The 22,293-nt window shown below is 38.4% G+C and overlaps 1 protein-coding gene across 1 annotated transcript in view; it reads right to left on the bottom strand.

Moving 5' to 3' along the window:
- The window catches only part of ANK2 (ankyrin 2), a 181,939-nt gene extending 159,955 nt beyond the window's left edge, over window positions 1-21,984 (bottom strand). Inside the window, exons 1-2 of the mRNA XM_067297629.1 lie at window positions 21,850-21,984; window positions 8,310-8,411 (exon numbers count right to left, since the gene is read on the bottom strand). Of these exons, the coding sequence (XP_067153730.1) occupies window positions 8,310-8,411; window positions 21,850-21,984 (237 nt within the window). The remainder of the gene's footprint in view (window positions 1-8,309; window positions 8,412-21,849) is intronic.
- Between the last annotated feature and the right edge of the window lie 309 nt (window positions 21,985-22,293).

Genomic DNA, 22,293 nt, shown 5'->3' with positions numbered 1-22,293 from the left:
AAACGTTACTGCATTTTGCATTTTGGATTATCAATACTCTCTCAAAACACGGCAGGCAGCTGATGAACACTTAGACCTGTCAGGTTTGCGTGCACACCTTTTGCTAGAAGGATGAGCTGCCAAAGTAAATGCCATGCTGTACAAATGCATACTGTAAAATTAGAGCTCACTTTGCTAGTCAACATTTTCAACATTGATTCACATACTTCAGAAGTAAGTCATTTTCTCTGGCTACATCAACTACAAATAGCAACAAAATCCTAAATAACCAAAAGAAAGTTTTATAACACATGGAAAATAGCTTTAAAAGAATCAGAAGTTTCCAAGGTCTATGAGCTTTTTGTCCAGTTAAAAAACTAATAGATTGTTAAAAGGCACCAATCTAAAACAGTTGAATTTTGTCCACGGGCATTTTTTAATTTCTCTCCAGAAATAAAGAAATACCAATGATTTATGATTTTCAGAATATGCAATGATGCTTGAATTCAGATTAAAAGAACCAATTCCATAATAATTTAACTTGATATGAGCTGGAAGTAGGATGCAATAATGCACCATAAAACTGTAACTAATCCCTGCTTTCAGTATATCCAGAAACATTAAATTTTGTCAGACTTTGGAAACTGTTAGAACAGAAGAAATGCTTTGATTATCTATAAAGACATGTCTCTATCAAAACTTGGGACTTGAGAAGTAACTGCTTAAACTGAAGAAAGAATCTTTGTACATCTATTCTTATTCAGTAAAGCAAATTCCTAACATTACATATTGTTTTCTGAGTTGGGATCCATTCTGAAACAGCATTTTGCTTAGAAAATAAAACTGCATATACAAGGCTTCATTTTTGAAAGAGTACAGAGATAGCTCACTCTAAAATAAAATATATTCCCTGTGTGCAGTGCAGACTGTGTTGCTTTCCCCTCTAGACAGCTAGGGCACAACCACATAGCTACCCCATTCAAACCCCCTGAAGGAGGGATGACTTCCCAGGTTGCAGAAGGAGCTGCCATGCCTCATTCCCTGTTCCCTCCTCTCCCACTCCTAATAAAACTCACAGTACACCAGTAATGCTGATGCTTAATCATAGGAAGCTAAGGTTTTTAGTTATTGAAAAGCTAGCTGAACCCACTATAAGACAGTTCTGTGAGGAATTTTCTATGAAACCAAAATATGAGCTTCCAAGAAGCTGAAATGACTATACGTGCTCAAGAGAATGGTGAAGGTTAAGAAATTGTGCTCAGTAGCTCTGACTATGTCAGACGCCTGTCACAGTTCTTCGTACTTGGGAGTCCCAGTGCCAGAGAGTGGTCGATGTCTTCAGGAAAACAGATTATCCAGTACATAGAGAAGAGTTTTTTCTGGCTTCCAGGGACTGAGACAATCCAGACTAGACATTAATATTATTCATAGATCTGAAAGGGTTGCTTCAGCATCTTCTGCTTCGTACTATTTGCCAAGAGCTCAAAATACTCCATATACTCTAGAAAATTCCTGAGTTAACTCAGCCCAGACATCAGGTAACATTAGTAATTTAATTAAATCATGTTGATGTGGAATTCTTTTTGCACACTCGTCAACCTTTTTTTTTTACCCTAATATGTGCAAGTATAAATCCAGCTTTGATCTTGACAACAGGGCAAAACCACAGAATGTGAAAGTTGGTGGTGTTGCAAGGTATCATCCAGGAATGCTCTATTTCAAGCAACCAAGAAACTAAGCAGCATCTGTTCTGAAGTTTTCATTTATCTGATTCAGATTTCATGTATACAATGTCAATGGAAAAAGAAGCCCCCGCTTTGTATGATATTTTTAAGATGCTCTTAGGAAAGGGGAACTTCAGCCAGTCAGTTGCAGAAGAGAAGTACTTCCTACAGAAGATGACTCTGCAGCAACCCTAGTCCTAGAGTATTCCTTGCACAGTAAGCAGGAGAATATAAACTTGGGGGGGGGGGGGTGGAATCAATGTTTCCAAGGAATTATCGTATTAACAGTGCTCTGTCTTGTGGGAGACCCTTCTTGTGAATATTGCAGTTTATTATCAAGACTAAAATTTGTTGGATCTATTTGAAAATATTTATGAGAAGTACTTTTCATATAGGAATATCAGAACTTGTGTCTAGACTCGCACTCTCCTAATTGGGGAACTTGAAGTTTGTTGAGTTCTGTCCCATATAACACATCTTTTTCTTCACAGTAGGTTTTTTAAAGGAAACTTTCTTCTAGACAGTAAGACAAGATTTTTTCTGCATGTTTTCAATAAGCAGAGCATGGAAAGCCCCAGGTTTTCTCCTGCTCTTCATTAAATTCCTTGGCACACACAGCAACAGAACATTTCTCACTTTAATACCCTAACTCCCATTTGACACATGACTGCTTTAATCATCTGCAGCTTCTCTTCAGCAGTGAAGATAATGCCTCAAAATATTTTAGAATATTTCATTTCTTCTATTCTTTTTAAAAAATAAACAGTGGTGACAATTGTGGGGTTTTTTAATTAGTTTTGACATTTTACCATCAATCATAGCCAGCATTAGCTGAACATTCTCCAACAGTTTAAAAAAATAAATAAATAATAAAAAAACTCTTCCAGACTTTTTCTAGTCTGAATGTCAGCCTGGAAGTATCAGGAAAGGAGCAAGAAATTTTACTGAGGCTTTCTTGGTGGTATCAGAAGGTTTCAGTTGCTCTGTATAGATAACATTTGGATAGCATAAAGCTTCATTTCAGGAAAATAGCCTTCTTCAGATTAGCATTTAGCTGCATACTTAAACTACACAGAATTTAAGTAAAGTTTTAAAATTGAACATGCAGTTAATGATTTTCTACAGAATGCAGGACATTAAGATCATGAGACTACCATGTAACAATGAAGTTCTAGTCCTAAACACCCCAAATTCCTATGCTAGGCCTGTGTATTTCTGTGCACCTATGCCCTAGCCGCCAGGCCATGCAATACAGCACAGCTCGCGTCCATGCCGTCCACACTAGTTCTCCCTGGAACAGCGTAGCCACCCCATACCATGCACCACCTGCCTGTGATCTCCTCCTGGTCTCACGTGATGCACCAGGTCCCAAAGATATAGCACATGCATGTGTGTGTGTGTGTGTGTCTATTTTTTGTCAGGTCAAAGTACCTGAGAAAACATGAATTTTGTGCCACAGACTATCAAAGAAGAGGCTATTCTTTTAGCATGATACCATGACTAAGCCATGCTCATCGTGGGGCACAACCTGACCAGGGTCTGCCAGGGTAGTACTGGAGAACTACATGGAGCAAATGCAGCCCTAGTGCATCCTTCTTCCTGCTGCTCGAAGTGAGCAGTCCTTGGACTGAACCATCCCCCTGACTGCTCACAAGTTTCATCTCAGAGGGAACTAGCTGCTTTACACTAGAAGAAGCCTGAGATACGATACATACATACAAATACGGCGTAGATGATTAGGGAACCAGGACTCAGGAGTGAAACTGAGTAGATAAGTTATTTAACAACATAGACACAGTCATTATGTTCCCAAACATATCCAAAACACAGGAGTTTTTCTTATAAATCAGTTATGTGCAGCAATACGAGAGTATAATCAGAGGCAAGGGGTGCCACACCAAAGATATTTCATTAATAGCAGTCATTCCCAGAACACTTGCCCAAGAGAGGCAGGACAGTCAAACGATGTCAGGAGCGGTTCCCAGCCTTTTCCTGTGCTCCCAAACTCTCCCCAAATACCTTCGTCTCTTTTCCAGGTGAACTCTCCCTTTTTACAGCTCTTCCACTGTTGGGATCACACAGAATAAACTGGGCTGTAAACAAGCTGAACCTGACACTGTAGTGTATGAAATAGAAACCTCAAGGTATAATTAAGATTGTGCACTGAAATTTTAGTCCATCTCATAAGGCCTTAGTTACGAAACAGAGTTATGTGAAATTTCTATGGTACAATTTACTGATTTTAATGTTGTCTAACAGCAATTTTCAAGCAATTTTACTTTCTCCTTGCAAACTCATACACATTGTCCAGTCAGTGGCCATTTTGATCAGATCTGGCTAAGAGCTAGCACAAAGCTGGACAAAATATAGCCTGAGCTTTCAAATCCCCATTCAAAGAAATGCCATTGACTTCGCTAGAATGCCAAGAGATCTTGCAGGACTGATGCGGACACTTATTTTAAGCCCTATTAAATTTGATGGTACTAGTCACTTAAATAAGTGTTGCAAACTTATGTCTCTAGATTATGAAGCAAAAGTAATTAGATTTATGCAACAGATTTATGAAAGAGCCACATGGTACTATATTACATCAGATAAATGGTGAAACTTTAACAGTGTAATAACAGTGTACTTTTACAGCTATAATGATTTTTCTGAAAGAGGGGGTAATACCTTAAGCAGCAAAGTTAACTACATTTTTATAACATTATGCAAAATAATTTATTTTTTATTGAAGATTGACTATTGATATAAACACTTAAGTTTACAGCTTTCTGAAACTGTTTATTTAAAAAGAGTAAAAAAGGTAGCCACTTTCTAACCATCTGAGTTTAATCAGAATTGCATTGCTAATTATCATCTGACTAGAGACGCTGCGCCTGAGCCACAAGATTTTCATCTGCTTGGACACAAGTTAGTTAGTCAGCTAAAAATACCACCCACCGAATGTTTATTTACAGGCTGAGATCTCACAAAAATAGCATGGGAAACCTCAGACTTCCGCACCTCAGGTCACTGGGGAGCAGGTGCTTGTGTGGGATGGTGTACTTAAAAGCTGAGGAAAATAAACTGGCTGACCATACTGCTTCCAGTGTGATAAAGTGATAGATGAAGTTTCTATAATGCTCAGACTGTCTAGTGCGCTCTCTACGACATGAAGGTACATTTTGTAATTAGATTTTGATCTCTCTCATGGTGGAATGGTAACTTGCAGGCTGCAGCAGTCGCTCTGGCGGGAGGAGAGGGGCTCCGCACGGCACTCCCCCTCCTGCTGCTTCCTTCCAACTGCAAAACTCTCCTGGCCTGAAGAAGTATTTTAGAAGCCATGGAAAATACCTGAGGTCATGCCCTGACTATACAGTTGTAAAAAATTCCTTCTAAAATTTTCTGAAGGCCAGGATAGAACTTGAGAAATCAAAAAAAACAAGAACCAAGCAAGTCTTCATTAGAACAGAACCGCTCAAGTCCAAGATGCACCAGAAATGCAAGAGCCTGGTTAAAGCAGTGCAGAGCTGTTTCTTACAGTAATAGGTTTAGGATATAGCACAAATACACCAGAGAGAAAAAAAAAAAGTAACTAGTGCAGAGCTGTTTCTTATAACAACAGGCTGAGGGCATAACACAAACACAGAGGGAGAAAAACATGCATAAATACCACCTTTGAAAAACTTATTGCTACTCTTTCTGCCCTGCACAGTAATCCTATTACACTTTTTTTAAAGCATTTTCATACAGGTGGCTTCCAGACATCAAAGAGGAAGACAAAGGGTGCGTTTCTTCACGGAGGATTCAAAGATAAAGTAATTGAAATGCAAATATTATGACAGTAGTCCAGAGCATATTATTGAAGGACTTACCTAAAACTCACTCAGAAAAAGAAAAACTTCCAATTTCATGAGGGATTCTTGCTCTTGCTACAAAAAAAAATCCCATAGGATTCAGCTTTGAAAGCCCACGTTCACATTAGAGCAGGAACTATTCTACCCTTCAGTCTGACAATTGCTTGGAAAACATACACCTTCCACCTTAGCTGGCCCCAAAATTAGAAATGCTGATTCAACAGCCTTCTTTCTTCTAACTGGCCTGGAGAGCAATTTATTAGCTGTCAGAGCTCAGGGGAATAATAATATAATTTCTTTACTAATTCCAAAAACAAATACAGCTTTATTTCCTAAATATTTTATTTATTTGCAATATGCATGTACACAGCAACTATCAGCTCAGCTCCTGGACACAATTTACATTAGGAACAGCAACATCTTTCAGATAAAACCTGTCTCAGGACACAGTAAGGAAAATCTTGATTACTGCTTATCTTAAAAATCTGAATAGCGATCACCAGAGATAAGACAATATGGGTGTTTCCTTGATGCAAAAACTAAAATAATATCTTTGACTCCACTGGTTTTAGCTAAAGCTTCAATTTTTCCACTATCTAGTACCAGCATATTCCATCTCTGCACATTTCCTAAAGGACAGAGCCGCTCCAAATGTCATACACCTGAAAAATACCCTGCCAAAAAGAGGAGTATTCTTGATTAAATCAGAACATGAAGGTGATACGAACAATGGGGGATTTGATTCACAATGGAATTGTCTTTCTCTTTTTCATTACAGCACATACTTTCCATCATTTTTCTGTGTTTAAGTTAATTTAGCGATACTTAGGTGATACTTTTCACCAGGAAATAGAAAAAAATTTTAAAAACTAACTTTCATACTGTATAGAGTATTGTGTATATGCAAATAATATTTGGTTTCTAAAATGTATTTACTAAAACATTAACAAAATGATCTGAATTAAAACACATGTTAACAAAACCCACAGATAATGTGCAAATTTATCAATTTATTTAACATCTACTCTTTTTTGGTATAAAATATTCAACTGCTATCCCATTCCCCCAGCATTCACATTATTTTAATGAGCAATCCAAGCAATTAAAAAAACTGAAAACCAAGCATAAAACTGAAAACACAGACTATGTTTCTTTATTCTGGAGAAATGTATACCAACGTATTGCAATAGGGCCCAGATAATTTCTTTCAGCATAGTCAAAATTCTAAATTTTTTCAAAATTCAGACTTGTAGGTTCTTTTTTCTTTTTTTTTTAAAGTTATTGCTATCATAATGTCAATGAGAAAGAGTCCTGGAAGAGAACTCATTCTAGATATGAGAGAAACCCCAGACTCTAAAAACATCCCTGTGCTATGGAGCTTAAACATAACAGTAAATGCATAATAGTAAATGAATGAATATGAAAAGAAATGATCTCTATAAGAAACTTCATTAGGTGACTAAAGAACATTTTGCAACTCAGTTCTTAAACCTACTCAAACTCTACTGCAGTCATCTTTGCAAACTGCAGTTTGAAATACATTGTCTCTATCCGCTTCTCTGTTCCTATTCCTTCAAGCACACCGCACTTTAAAACTCCAAAGCAATGTTTTCATGGGTATACATAAGGACATCAGGTTTTATATATGGCTTTCAACTTCCTCCTTGGCTCTGCCAACAGTACCCATCTATGCTGTCCTTTAGACAAATGCTTGCAACAAGACATTTGGAACTTTCTTTTCTACTACCCCTGCACCTCTGAGGATATCAGAAAAGATGTCTTCAAAAGAGCTACAAACTGACAGCTGGCATGCTGCGAGATTTATTAATCACAGTCCTCTCACCGCCATCATCTGCTCATCTGTCAATCTGTTGTAACACCTCTTCCTTCTCAATCCATATTTAGAGCGCAAGTTCTTTGGAGAAAGGATTGTCTTTCATTAAAATGGCAAACGTCTATTCTGCGCAGACCTGTGCCTTGTTACAATTGATAAACAGCAATGTCTAACAGAGAGCAAACAATATGAATATTGGCAGGCAGTTTTTCAGACAAATAGAAGACAGACAGACCATCAGGATGGGAATGAAAACTGAATGACTAGTGGGCACATCAGGCTCAGCTTTCTTTGCAAGGCTCCTGTTCAAATAGGAAGTTCAATCGCATTCTGTCACAGCAATACAAAACCAAGAAGCACTGAAGAGAGCGGGGTGGACTCTGCAGAAGACAGCTGTAGCAGTGTGACATCTAAAAAGCAGCCCTCTGCAAAGAAGCTCAGCAGAAATTCTGAGAACTCTCAACCTGATATCCAGGCATATTTTATCATATTTTTTACTGGCATCCAAAGGATACTATATAGTAATTTCCTTAGCTAGAACAAAATTTATCATGGCTTGAGTATTTTGAAGAATACAGCTATATTTAGTGCTCATGGTTTCAATTAAAACTGGAATTTCACAATAGCAGGTCCATTAGGGTTGGCCTAACAAAGTATAACTTAAGTTTTGAATACAGATACTTCACTACTTTATATACCCAAACCTTCAAGACACTAGCAAGGAAGAAGATCCCCAGAAGGCTTATATAAAGCTTTACTAAAAACAACATAGAAATTTTTCAGGCGCTATCACCTTCCTACATAAGGGTGCCATTGAAGAACAAGTCTGAAAACACAGCTTGAGATAAATCGAGACATCCTAGCCTTAAACACTTGGGGAGGGAAGGTCTTTGGAATTCACTGTTGCAAACTTCTGCCCTTCAAATATCTTACCTGATTACATGTGTTAATGTCTATTCCACTTTTCAGGTATTCCACTACTTTGTCCAGATTGCCAGCTCTTGCAGCTCGGAGAAAGCTTGCATTGCTGTCAGACTGTAAAAAGATAAGAAAAAAACCACCTCTAGTTAGCTCCTGGTTAATAGAGACCACAACTTCATTACAGTCGAAGGTTTCCATATTTGATGCTGTAGAAACATAAAATTGTGAAAAAAACGGACTTTGCATTATATCTCCACTAATTAATATATGCATACAAGGCAATATTGGCACAAAAGAACTGTAGATCTGCCAGGTCAAGCAAAAATTGTCCAATAATTGCTCAAGTTCAAAAACTGAGCAAGAGCCAAGAAAAGAGAAAAGTCATAGTAATTAGTATTAATAACAAGGGAAATAAAATAAATGCATCGACTCACTAGCAATAGTTTTCTGCTTTTTATATATGTGCTCAAAACTTCAAAAATAAGAGACCAATCACGACATTGGTTATGCTACTTGAAGAAAATATGCATTGGCCTTGGATTTGTACTTGCAAAGTTATATGACTACAATCTGTGTTCATGTACACACAACAGCACACAGTTACACACTACTGAAAGACAGATATCCAAGAGCAAAGTAGTCCTGTGGATCTATTTTATCAGCTGTGACACAAAAGTGGAGCATGATAAAGGAAATAATAAAACCCAAAAAACTGGGCAGCATTGCAACTGTTGCTGACCCTACAAAAAAGCAAATGAAGTACTCAAGTCTGAGTATCTAAAACCAGAATAATGTTGCAAACATGCTCACTTCAAAACTGCCTGTACTTATATATTCACATTTAAAGCCCTATTAGCATTTATGGGTAGAATAAGAAAAAAAAAAACAAAAATGTTTTATTTTTCAGCTAGCTTGTGGGATGTATGGTTAAGCAAGGCAGCATGAAATTCTTCAGCCCTCTTGCCTTTATCTACAATTACGACATGAAACTACACTGGCTATCTGAAGCCAGCATACACCTTGATGTTCACCCACATGCAAACCTACACCCAGGTAAACTGGCTACTAATGCAACTGCTGGGACTAGGAGAAAAAACGTCGTGCAACAGAATTAACATTTAAAGAGAATAAGCTTTTGGGGCCGCACATAGAGACGGTAGCAATTTCCATACTTAAATAAATAGAGTAGGAGTGTATTTCAGAAAGCAGATAAATAACTGTAAAAGCATGTTTTGTGGGGGCCTGATTAGAGATCCAGAAGGATACGCACGCCACTGGGCTAGTACTTAGTGTTCCACCAAAACACCTCCAAACTGGGTTGAACACGTTTCTCATCGAATTTTACCTCCCCGCCAGAAACACCAGGTGAAACCATTCTTTCATACCCTGAGAGTATACTAAAAGCCTCCCACTTTCAGCTTATTAAGACTGATCAACAAAGCAATTTATTTCAGTCACCCAATCCATTTCGATACATTTATTTCAGTCGCCCTTCTTCTCACACTGTGCTAACTCACTTTACAATCACGAATCCCAACCTATTTTAATCTGCAACAGATGGATGTCATCAAAATGATTCTTCTTACAACTGTGCTACATGCCAAGACAAAAATATTTCCTTTTAAATTCCTTTCAGCAAACTTCAGCACATTTTCCACATCTTTTAGTGTTAAGAAAACAGACCATCCTTCTAAATACACAGCAGGCTGAAGAGGAAGGTAGCACAGGAATTCACGTTGACAGAAGCCTTTTCTAGCTCCAGGTTTGAGTCAGGGGAGCATTTGGAGGAGGCCTGACACAGGAACGGGTTTGACAGGCACTTGCAAGAGTCCCCATTCAAGACCAAAGGGCAACTATTAGCGCCATCTCCTATGATGGGAATGTGCACGTAAAAAGCAAAATCATATTTTAATGTTTAAATGTCCTGAAAAGTCAACTGCCTTGGTAAAAACACTGACATAGGTCAAAAATTAAAGCACCTTGGGGGTGAAATCCTGGCACTCTCGAAATCAGTGGGAAAAGTATCTTTGCCTTCAATAGGGGACACATTTTACCTGCTGTCTTTTTTCCTCATTTTTATTCATGCTCTAATACTTCTGCAATAATTTAACATCAAGGCTGCAATCAGCTGTTTTTATACTTCTAAAAAGGTGTTAAGTGAGACTGACAAAACAAACATCCACAACTTCTCCTTTGTTAGAGACGGAGCCATCATCCCTTGTTTTTCCTTCACACAGAGGAATGTATGAAAGGCTAAAATGTTAAACTTGAATTATTGTTGGATGATCACAGACTTTAGCTATGACAATACTAATATATTTCATTTGTTTCTGGCTAAGATGATGCAAGCATCACTTCCAAAACAGGTTCTCATTTTCTTCATTCATACTTTTGTTATCTCAAAATTAAATTAGTGCAATGCATATTGCTTGATGATACACTAGGTATATCTGAGTATTGATTGTAATGCAGAATATGTACTTCTCATCTACATGAAGAGATATTATGAATTAACTATTCATGATTAACTCCCTGTGCAGGCACTTTTATTCCAGAAGCATCTTTTACCATGATGTTCTCATTCTGAAGTAACAGCAGTTGACTGTGAAGAGAAAAGTGACAGGATTGCTAAAATCCCACTAAGAACTTGATGCTTCATTTGCATTCCTTGGAAAATACCAGCCCACGTGATCTTTGGTTTTTTAAAATGTGTTTCCTCAGTGCAGCGTGTACTGATCTGATACTCGATGAATATAACTGCACCCATGTCTTCACAGTGCTGCCTCTCCCTTTTCAAAATAGCTTCTCACAGGATCACATGGAAAGCACAAGGAGAACAACTGACCACAGGCCTGTGGCAGCAGCCTGAACTGGCGTGCACCTGCATGCAGCCACACCGGGGAGCCTTGCTATACTTACAGTCAGGGATGCTCAAGGGGAGTTAAATCAAATCCCAAAGATTGTCTCCTTTTCACTTTTTTATTTTAAGAACTAGCAAAAATACTTGGAAAAAAAACTGATACACTCAAGCCATGGCAGAGGAAACAAGCAGGCCTAACCAGCCCTGGTATTTCTTATTCTCTCTCTTGCACGACATTTCTGCTATAGTGTCTAAGGTGATTAACCACCCTTATCCGGGACACTATATTATTCCATACAAAAATGATGTTCTTCATTTAAATCAGACCTGAACATACAGCTCCAAGAAATGAAGCAGCAGTTAAGCCAAACTAGACCATATGTATTTTTTATTCACATACAAATATCAGTGTGTTCGTCCATGAAATTCTCTAAAGGCGCTTTCAGAGATTCAGCACTGCATTTTAAAGCATAGAAAACCCTGAAGTTAAAAACGGAGTACTAATATCCGCATTTTCTTTCCTGGTTTCATTTGTCAACTCTGTAGTGTTTCAGTAGCTCATCAGTAGTCTCTCATTTCCCCCATTCTTTCAAGGTCTTTAAAAAGCTTTTCTGTCAGTACTGCTGTCTCAGCAATTTACTCACTTCGGCACGCTCTCAAATTCAAATAGATCTTGAGAAAATTGTCTCATTAGTAAGTAATGGCAGTTTCCTGTAGCCTTACCATGCTAGGAGACCATGATTCGTGATCTGCAGCCTTTTCCAATTGATTCAGTCTCATGAAGTATTTTGTTTCCTTGCATGCAGATTTTTATTTGAATTCATAGCACATTTCAGTAGCACAGAAGCTGCCGTATTGGTCTTCACTAGTTTTTGGACTGGTGAAAACAAACTATCAACAAACTGTCTTTCAAAGATGCTTTCTTTACAAGAAAAGATAAAAACACAGAACACCCATTGCACTACATGATACTCACACGTCCTCTCTTCCTATGAGCATACCTCTGCGATTTCTTAAGAGGTACGCACATACAGGCAGCTCATACCCATATGCTCTCTTCCGCTTCAAAAGCGAGTGCTCCAAAAGAGAGCACTCCATCGATAAGAAAAGAGAGGATTACAAAAGAAGAGAAGAGTGTGCCTTCAGCAGCTACCAGCAACCCCTTGCTGCGGCTGCTAATGTGAGAAGCTTGCGGTTTGGGAAACCTGGATCTTGCCGGCCGAATTTGCAAAGGCTCAGCTGGCATCTCTACACGGCACTCGTCGTTCAGGCCATTCAGCGTTAAGGACCACTTTGTTTACATGCGGCCACTAAGACTTTGCAATCTAAGCAATATATTATTAACATGCTATCAGAACAAAATATAAAGGATTGAAGAATACTTAGTGTATATTTTATAGTGTCGGACAAATTGACAACCTGGTTGAATCAACAAGCTTTTTCTAATGTACTATCTTGAGATATCAAAGCTGTTTATGAAAAACGCACTGCTAAACAAAAGTATTTGACAGCCCCATAGGTATTTTTTTTTCCACAGCAACTGTGACCAAATCTGTATTATTTACTTGCAGCTGTACAGTTACCCAAGTATTGATCACAAAGTAGGACAAGAGTCCTAAAAAAGCTTCCAATACATATCAGTGAGAGAGTACTACAAGGCTTTGATAACTTTTTTTTTTTTTAAACTCTATTTGCAATGCAAGTCTAATACATGCTATGGGTCTGTGAGCAATATTTGGTGTCAGAAACTTTCCTTCTGGGTCCTCCGTACTCTCTCTGGATGCCTTTTCTGCCTCATAGCATATCACATCACTCATAGCACATAACATGCCCCTATTTCTCAAAGGCATTTTATAGATATGTGTAAAAATACATTGTGGTAAATGGGGTTGAAGTCATATGCTGTATAAAAATCCTGGGAATATCTCAGCATAATGATATTAGCCGGTGAAAATCAGCTTCATGCTTAGAAAGGAAAGATTGGGAGGTAGGTTTCAGTTTTCAATAACTAAAAGACAGCTCTCATATTGTCATTATCCAAACCACCTAATAACTTGTTTGAAGTCATTTCCATAGTAAAATTCCTCCTGCAAGTTGGCTTTTTCTTTTGTCTCTTCTGCCCCCTTTTTTTCCTCCCCCAAATGAGAAGAATGACCCCTGGCCTGTCCATAATCACAAAGAAGCTCCTGTGACAGAAGGGAGTCTAGCAGTGAGGCCAAGACAGACCAGTTCTCTCCTGTTAAATACAGTCTATTAACTGAGTGACAGAAAATACAGAATGCAAAACCGGTGCATAATAAACAAATAGTAGTTTTACACTTTAACATTTTTGGTTTGCAGATGCATTAAAGCGTGTATCTTAAAACTAAAAACCCTTTTCATTACCTTTCAAATGCCCACCCTGTGACATGCTGCTTTGATTCTGTGGAGAAAATTGAAGTGAGTAACTCTTGAGGAAGCTGGCCCTGAGCAGGGAGCGAGCAGAACCTGCTAGTAACTTCCTGGTATTATATATACCAAGAAACTCAAACCATCAGTAGTCATAAAACCATTCATGTTTAATTGAATCTTGTAGTATTATCATACATAAAATCAGCATGAAGACAGAATTTACAGATGTGGCAACCTTCAGGTTTATCTGACAGTTATGGCCGTTTACCATCTTCAGAAGAGTGAGAAAGTGATTGCTCAACAGCTGTTTCCATAATTAGCAAAATGCTGAGTGCTTGTTCACTATTTTTTCTTCATTAAAAAGCTCTTAATTCACTGGTGGCTCAGCATGCTGATATATTCAGGTAATGCCTGTAGTTGAGAATTCAGCTCACCACAGAAATACAGTTGCATAATCTAAACTCAAGTTTCCATGACTTTTTGATGTTATTGAGTAGTTAAAAGAGCAAAAAAGAAAATAACAGCAATGTAAACGCATTCCGTTAATTTTTTATTATGCCATACTTTCTACAGTGTCAATTTACGCTCATACCCTTGAGGCAACCACTAAATTTTGTCCCAATTGGCTTGGTTATTCTCTGATTTCAGAAACCATCTGTTCAAAACCAGGCATCATTTAATTGGCTGCAACCCTACAGAGAAGCACAGATGAGGTGTTACCATTAACCAACTCATTTGTCGTGTACGTATCTTTTGCCAGTATGGTAGCTTTTTTCATACTAGCATTCAAATGTAAAAGATGGGACTTGAAAAGGAACCGTTTCTCAGGAAACGGCGTCTATAAATCTTGCCGGCTACAGTTTCCCAGCTACTCACATTTTATCCTTTGCAAGGAGAACAATTTTTATATTGATCTGAACATGCTGATGATCTCCAAACGCACAGCAGAACAACGGTAATCCTGTGAACGGCAAGCCTAAAATGCAGCTATGACAGCAAGAAGGCAAAGGGATTTTTTTAGTAAACTCTCACAGCAGAGTGTCAGACTGCATGCCAGAAGGTGAGCTACATCTTGCGCTTGCAATAGCATGGGCTCAGTAATCTAACGCTGGTAAATTTGTTAAATGAGATAACGACATCGATAATGGAAACTTCTTTTCCTAGCTATTAATGAAGTAACATGCATCTTCCCAAACAAAAGAAATACAAGAGTGCTTTAATTTCAAAGCCATTTCCTTTGCTTATAAATACATGCTTTCCTTCCCTTATTTTACAGGGAGACATGAAGGAAGACAGATTAAGCCTTAGATCTTAAAGAAATTTCAGAATCCAAGTCCCAGGATAAACAGCTTGCACAATTTCCATATTTCAACTTCAGAAGAGTATTTTCATCACACAGCTTTTCCCATTCAAGCATGCACGGTTGTATCAGATATAATCCAACCTGCTATATACCTTTGGTTGTAGAGAACTTACTAATAAAGGGTTTAACTAAGGAACCCACAATTCTGAAACAGTGGTCTTACTAAACAAACATAAATATATATATCCCTCATAATCCTCTTGTACATCCTCCTGTACAGGAAAAAGCCACAATCAACTTTATAATAAACTAACCTGGGGTTTGGGGTTTTTTTTTTTTTTTTTTTGATTTTTGGTTTTGTTTTGTTTAACTTTTTTAGAAATGAGAAGCTGAATCGTAGGAACCATGAAGTGTAAAGAGGAAGACAAGCTTTCAGAGCCAATTAACAAGCCAAATATTCTCTACCAAGATGTAGCTAATGCACCTAGCGATTGGCTGAATGGTGAAGAATGCACCAATTATTTTAATCTCGGGGTCTAAGCTATTAATAATTACTCTATTTACTTATCTGTCTAGGTTGGAGTTGATGGTTATAAGTGGGAAAAAATACAAATATGTTTGGACATGAATAATTTCAGTGCTTTGAGTATTCAGACCAATTAATCTTGGAATGTCAGGAAGGAGATGGAGAAGCTGGCACTGCTTTCAGTGGCACCGACCTACGGCTGTGGCTGGAGCTGCCCTCATCATAATGTTGCAGCCGGAGTGTACGTGGGCCCAGACTTCGGACTAAAGACTACCGCTATTTAGAACAAAAAGTGTTTTGTGATAGCGAGACAGTGGAACAGCTATAAGAAAAAAAAACAGCTTTTGTGCTTTACATGGTATTTCACCTAGGATTAAAATATTCAGTGATTTCAAATCAAAACTAGCTTGCACATTTTTAAACAAAGAAAACAATGGCCTGATGCAAGTGCCTGTGATAGAGGGGACTGGAATCAGAGGTTTCCCCCTTCAGTATGTCCCAGGTTCCTCAAAATGAATACTGTCTCATTAGACCTGCTAAGGGATGTGTAGGAGCCAAGATTACACAGTGCCAGAGTAGGTGGGAAGATTAATGTTGTTTGCATTTATTATACATACTAGTAAAGGCTTTCTTATGTTAGACAAAGAAGCTGCAGCCATGTAACAGTATTCAAGGCTTAGTGTGTCCTTGAGAAATTAATTTCATTAGGGTGACTGGAAATGGAGCTGGAAATAGCCATTGCAAAAAAGGGAGCTAAGAAAATAAAACCAGGTTGAGGAATGATTTACATACATTATATAACTATAAGGTATTATAATTCCAACATAATTTTAAATAACTGTTGAGTTAAAAGATTTCTTCCAAGATTTCTTCCCAACTTTAATATTAACAAGTGACAGCTTCGTAGCCCAGTTCTTATAATGGTTTCATATTTTCCTACAAAAAGCATTCTCAGAAAGCTCATTTCACATTCTAAAACTTTCTTGTTATTGCTGTTACACCTATCCCTGACAAACATATAATTTTTAGTAACGTATGAAGGAGAAAACTATGCCTAGCAAACAGCTTTATCTGAATACCAGTTCCTGTTACAAGATTGCTCCAAACAGACCCAAATGAAAGTTATTATAAGCCTATGGACCCTTTTAATTTTTCCTAATGGACGCTTCAGGGAAGAGTCAGGCTTCAGCTATCATGTCTTTTGATACTGATAGGAAAATTCCCAATTATTCATCATTAAGGGATTTCATTTTATGCTGTTATGTTTCTATATCTTTGACTCTTTTGCAAACTCTTTTTTGAAATTCCAGAACTACAGAATAGTGGCTATCCAACAGTTCTTCTCTTTCCACTAGAATGTTAAATCAGCTTTGTTTCGTTTTTGACGAAAGAAGAATAAATAACCATGTTCAGCAAACCACTTCAGCATATGCTTAACTTCTTTAGGTCTAATTGATTTCAAATTAAACATGTGCTTAAGTTCCTCGCTAAAGGAGGGATTTAAATACATGCTTAACTCTCTTCCTGAGTTTGGGCCAATGTCAGCAACAACAGCAGCAAAAGAGGAAGAGAACTCTAATGTAAAAACCAACCTGCACTTGAGCCAAGGACCAAATGTCTTCTATAAACCCTTTATGGTACTTAGCTGCCACAGACATCTGTAGGAGTCCTCCCACTATGTTCATTAATTTGACATACTGGACTCACTGCCAGCTGACTTTTACTATGTCAATGAAGGATTTGTGAGAACAGAGGCAAAACTGCCTAGTTTTCTATGAAAAGTATGAATAAAAGTCTTTCACACAGCTTCATCATACTTCCAAAGACCGTATTTGAAATGACAGAAGTTATAAATAATCCATACTGATTTTAAAATATAAAGCAACATCAATAATAGGGTCCTAATCCAGAACGACGATGCTTCAGTACTAGCAGAACTTCAGGCAGGTGTAATCACTGATGTCCCACTGGCCTATTCATGTTCTTAAAAAACAAACACTTTGTTTAAAGTCTCAGCTTGGATATTGCGTGTGCAAGTCTGAATTATACCAGTCAGAGTGACTGTAAAAAACAGAACCTCAAGAGCATCTGGAAAAACATAGCATGGATTTAAAAAAAAAAAAAAAAAAAGGATTTGGGATTTGGGTTAAAAGAATAAAAGCTTTATCATAGTCTGACTAATCCTAAAAACTACAAAAATCTTAACATCTTTCCTAAGACTTTTAAGCTACTCTAAGAATAGAAATGATTAATTCTATTGTTCAGTGGAAAAGGTCCCTAAACTCAAATTTGCGTGAAAGTAGCATTTAGTCATTTCCTGAAACAACAATGATTGTTGATACGTTCCCATGAGACACAGGATCAACTTCAGTTCTCTTATATGATACTCATTTATTGAAGTCTCTTAAACACTGATATAGAACCAAGATTCCCACTAAAAGAATGGAATAATATCAGAGAAATAATATTTAGGATTATCTGGACATGATACATTGAGATTTTGAGGTATTAGTAACAACTTTAGAATTTGTCAAGCATTAACATGGTTTGCATGACAACAGTTTCCATTACTAATGATGTCCCTAAATAAAGAAGCAATAATGTTAGAAGACTTCTAGAGAGAATTAGAATGACAAAAATATCTAACAGAAAACTTTTTTTTTTTAACTAGTCTTTACAAAAATCTGGCCTGTAAATGAAGTTTGAAAGATTATGTTAGAGTGCTATCGCTGTCATTATTTTTTCATCCTCTTCTATCTCTTGTCTTATCATCAAATGGACATTTTCAAATAAAAGGAAATGTGGTAACACCAACAGTGCTAAAGAATCAAAAAGCTTAACTTACTTAAACACCATTGACTGCCCATTGATTCAAAGTAATTTACTGGTACTATAAACAGAAAAAAGGATTTCACGTTCCTTTGAGACAGGCTAAAATAGATGCAAACAAAATGGCTATTAGTGAAAATACAACAGTTTCTAATTCAAAGTCAATTCTGCAAAGAAGACTTACCTTTAAGACTTAACTACATAGAAAGGTAAAACAAATACTGAAATAGTAAATGAAGATGTTTTAACTGTCCATTGTGGAGAGAAACCAGGATTCATTTAGTACTTTTTTTTTTTTTTTTAAAAAAGGATCCATGCAAATAACCCAGTACCCAGCAGAGTTAATCGCCTTTTGTCTCTTCACATTAACTTATTCCTAATGAACTGGCAGTTACACCTGAAGCATATCTATAGCAGACAAAATCCTTCTCTTCATTAACTGTGACATCTGCTCTTTGTACACTGATCCCATTCATGATATCAGGCAGACATCGATTCTCCTTAATCCCCAGCGTAATGCTACCTGTGGGACAAAACTCCTGCAGTCTCAAGGCTAAATTTCAAATAATTCAGCTCTGGGCACTAGGGAGAGGAATCAGTTTCATCTAACTTCACCTGTGTAAAAGCTACACTGCTAATCCAAGCAGGTGACCTAGGCTACCTACAGCATCCAGGGGGGTGGGTGGGGGGAAGATACTTCCCCAGGGCAGCTCATCCCTCCTCAAGAGAACGGTCTCAGATACGTAGGACAACTGGCTCTTTGGCCGTATCTCCCCCTGCCTGCGAGCCCGTGCTGGAAACCTGTGTTCCATGGCTCTGGCCTACGTCGGTGGTCAGAAGTTCAGGCTTTGATTCCAGGGGCTCCCTTGCATTTGCCTTAGTAATACTAAGAGGAGAGAAAGGAAACGCCTGGATCATGAGTCCTGCTCTCAGCAATCACAGCTATTTCCCAAGTTTTTGCAAATTACTTATCATCATGGCTCATCATTGCTCTTTATCACCGCTTCACAGTCAGCTGCCTACATGGATTTTCTGGCTGTGCTGTCTGGTGCTAAGGAACATTTGCCAAGCCTACCGCTCCAATCAAGGAGAGCGGGCCCCTGCTTCAAGCGGTGCGGTAGGTGCTCGGAATGACCCTGCCCTGGCCCTCGGGGAGCAGTCTGCCTGACGGGCCTCAAACACCCCATGCTCCAGCCTTATTTACAGCCCAGTGAAGTAACACTGCATCATAGACTTCCCGTAGCAAACACACAGGTAAGGAAATATCTAAAGTAAAGAGGGAGAATAATGTATTGTGAATGTTACAAACTTCGGTGTTTTGCAGTCTGAGATCTCTTTCTTAATAGCAGTGCAGCAAAAAACAACAAAGGTAATTAAATATATACGTTTATGAAAACCTTTTTTTTAAATGTTGTTGGTATTTCAAATTTGAACTCACTACCAAAATTTGATTCCCACTTGAGAGAGATATTTAGCATAATATAGACAATTCAGGATAGTCAAACAAACATGCTCTGGTTTCTTGAGCAAGACGGCCCTGAAGCTGCAGGCTATATTTGAGTTTAGTTTAGAAAAGATTAGGTTATGCAAAACAGTTTTACCATTTGAACTGGATGAATACCAACTAAATTCTTCTGAACGTTGTATCTGGTGTGGGATTCATGGAGTCATCATACTCAGCTTGATGTGGCACTCTTGTTCAGGTGCGACAAACCAAGCCAACCAGCCCAGCTACAGCTATAGAAAAGCACAGGGCACGTATAGATAACAGTATTATGCTGCATGCTATATTCCTCTTTGGGGAAAAAACAATTCACTGTTTATCCCTCCAGCACCAAAGTTGACTGACACTTAAAACTTATGGCAATCTTTTTTTTTTTACTGTTTTGTAAGGAATCATAAGAATAAATGTAATGAAACTCTGTTAATCAGATTCTTAGGGAAATGAGGCAACTTTCCTTTGTAACCCTCTACAGACTTGAACATCAGATTCAAGAGAGACCCTCTAAAGCAACCACATCTGTCCCTACCAGGGTCACATAAAACCACGACCTTATGATATCAAAACCATATCAAAGTGCCTGATCTCTGCCTGCTATGAAAAGCTCTGAAGCCTGACTGAAAAGTATCCCCCCACCACCAAAAAACAAAGACAGCATGCTGCTACATTTGGCTCAATCCTGCCCCCCCCAGAGACCTGACCTTATGCAGTAGCAGGACAGCTTGGAGATGGCAAATTCAAAGAAAGAGAACTACTACTGCATTTGCTTATTTGTATACTTCTTAGTACTGGCAACCTCCATACATTGTCTGACAGCTTTAGGCCACTCACTCTAAGGGAAATATTATAATGCCTGTCCAAAAAGAAAAAAAACACACACACATTCAGCGATGGCAGCAGGCCCATCACCCCCCAGGGAAGCTCCATACTTCCATTTTGCTTACTCCTGGTTGCACGTTTGTCATCGCAAACGCCAGAGCTTATTTGTTAATTCTACCTAAAACTGCTTGAAGGGTGAAAAACTTGTTTGAAAGCTCAGAGAAATTGTTTAATTTCATGGCTTAACAGAAATTAAGTTGTATTTCCAAGGAACTTGTCCAACTACATTGCCATTGAAATAAGCTGCAGAACTTGTCACAAGATTTCAGCCAAAACATTTTCCTACCAGGAAACCAATACGGCATCAAACTTGCTTTCTTCTGTGCCAAAGCAGATCTTCTTGCGAGCTGCTGCTTGGAGTGTCGCAGGTCCCTTCTTCCCTTACAAACCCTGCTGCTCACCTGAACTACATTTCCTATAATGCACTGCAGTAATCTATGCACATGCAAAGGGTAATATTGACCTGAGAACAACTTTATTTTCACTTAAAATGGGAAAACATAACATTTTGACATGTCAACATTAAATTAAATTAAAGGTTTTCTCATCTTCTTGTTCTGCTAAGTTTTAGTACTGCCCCCTTCCATCACTAATTTTGATTGAAATAACCGTTTTATAACTGAATTTTCCAAGTAGAGGGGGAAAAAAAATACAAATTATACAAATATTCATCTCACTGATTTTCTCCTCATTACAGAGCAAATGCTCGCATTATTGTTGCGATCACTTACTGCATGTCTAACTCAGTCCTGTAAACAGTCATCAGCACAACCCCCTTGTGTGTGCCTGATCCCATTCACTGTAACCCTCATCTGCGCAAAGATCTGTGGGGCTCAGTCTCAGCTGTAGACACAGAAAACCAGAGCTAAGGTACTGTATAGGCAACAATGAAAAAAAGATAATTTTCCAAGTTCAGTCTTGTAAATGATCGGTGTAGCATCCTTTATGGTAGTCATGTAAACTAGCACAATTAATTACATCCATTCATTTGAAAGACTTCCATTCAATAACAGAGTGGCCTTTTCATATATCTAAACATTTTGGTAGCTCACAATATTTTTAAGGTACTGCACAGCATAGTGACAGCTGCTTTTTAATTACAGCCACAATAACAAAAAAAAGGCTTGAACACAGATTTGTTAATACTGGAAGCTATCAAGTAGGATTCAGGCTGAGCAAAGAGATTCTTTTTAAATCTCATCTCAGTTTGTCCCTTTAATTCCTGTTCTCTTCAGCCAAGACTTGCACAAAGCCAAGACTTACCAGGGCTTCAGGACCTTTACTTTCTTCACAGTTGCATCCATAATAGTCAGGGGTTTTATCCAAATCCTGTATGTTCCCTTGCGTTCTTACTCCTTTGTCTGAATGACATGACTGGCAAATAGGTGCATTGCCCATATCAGTTCTTCTGTTAACTCCTACAAGTGGGTTTGCCCTTGCACTGCGGACTGTGCTCTGCACTCCCAAAGGACAGCTGACTCCGGCGGTGCAGGAGGAGGATCCTTCCTGCGCTCTGCTCCCCCAGCTCCTCTTCCCCAGGGCTCCCTGTCTGCTGGCTGCCCCGTGTCGAGGAGAACTCGAAACCCAAGCAACTGCAGGCAGCAATTGGTGACCATTTCCAATTCAGGCACTGCCTGGCTATTTTTACACCTACCAGGCCAGCTATGCATGTAAATGGAGTTTGGGGGGGGGGGGGGGGGGGACTGC

This window comes from Apteryx mantelli, chromosome 5 (assembly GCF_036417845.1).
Source record: "Apteryx mantelli isolate bAptMan1 chromosome 5, bAptMan1.hap1, whole genome shotgun sequence".
NCBI lineage: Eukaryota > Metazoa > Chordata > Aves > Apterygiformes > Apterygidae > Apteryx > Apteryx mantelli.
Note: the sequence above shows the minus strand (reverse complement) of the source record. Positions and strands in the feature narration are given on the sequence as shown.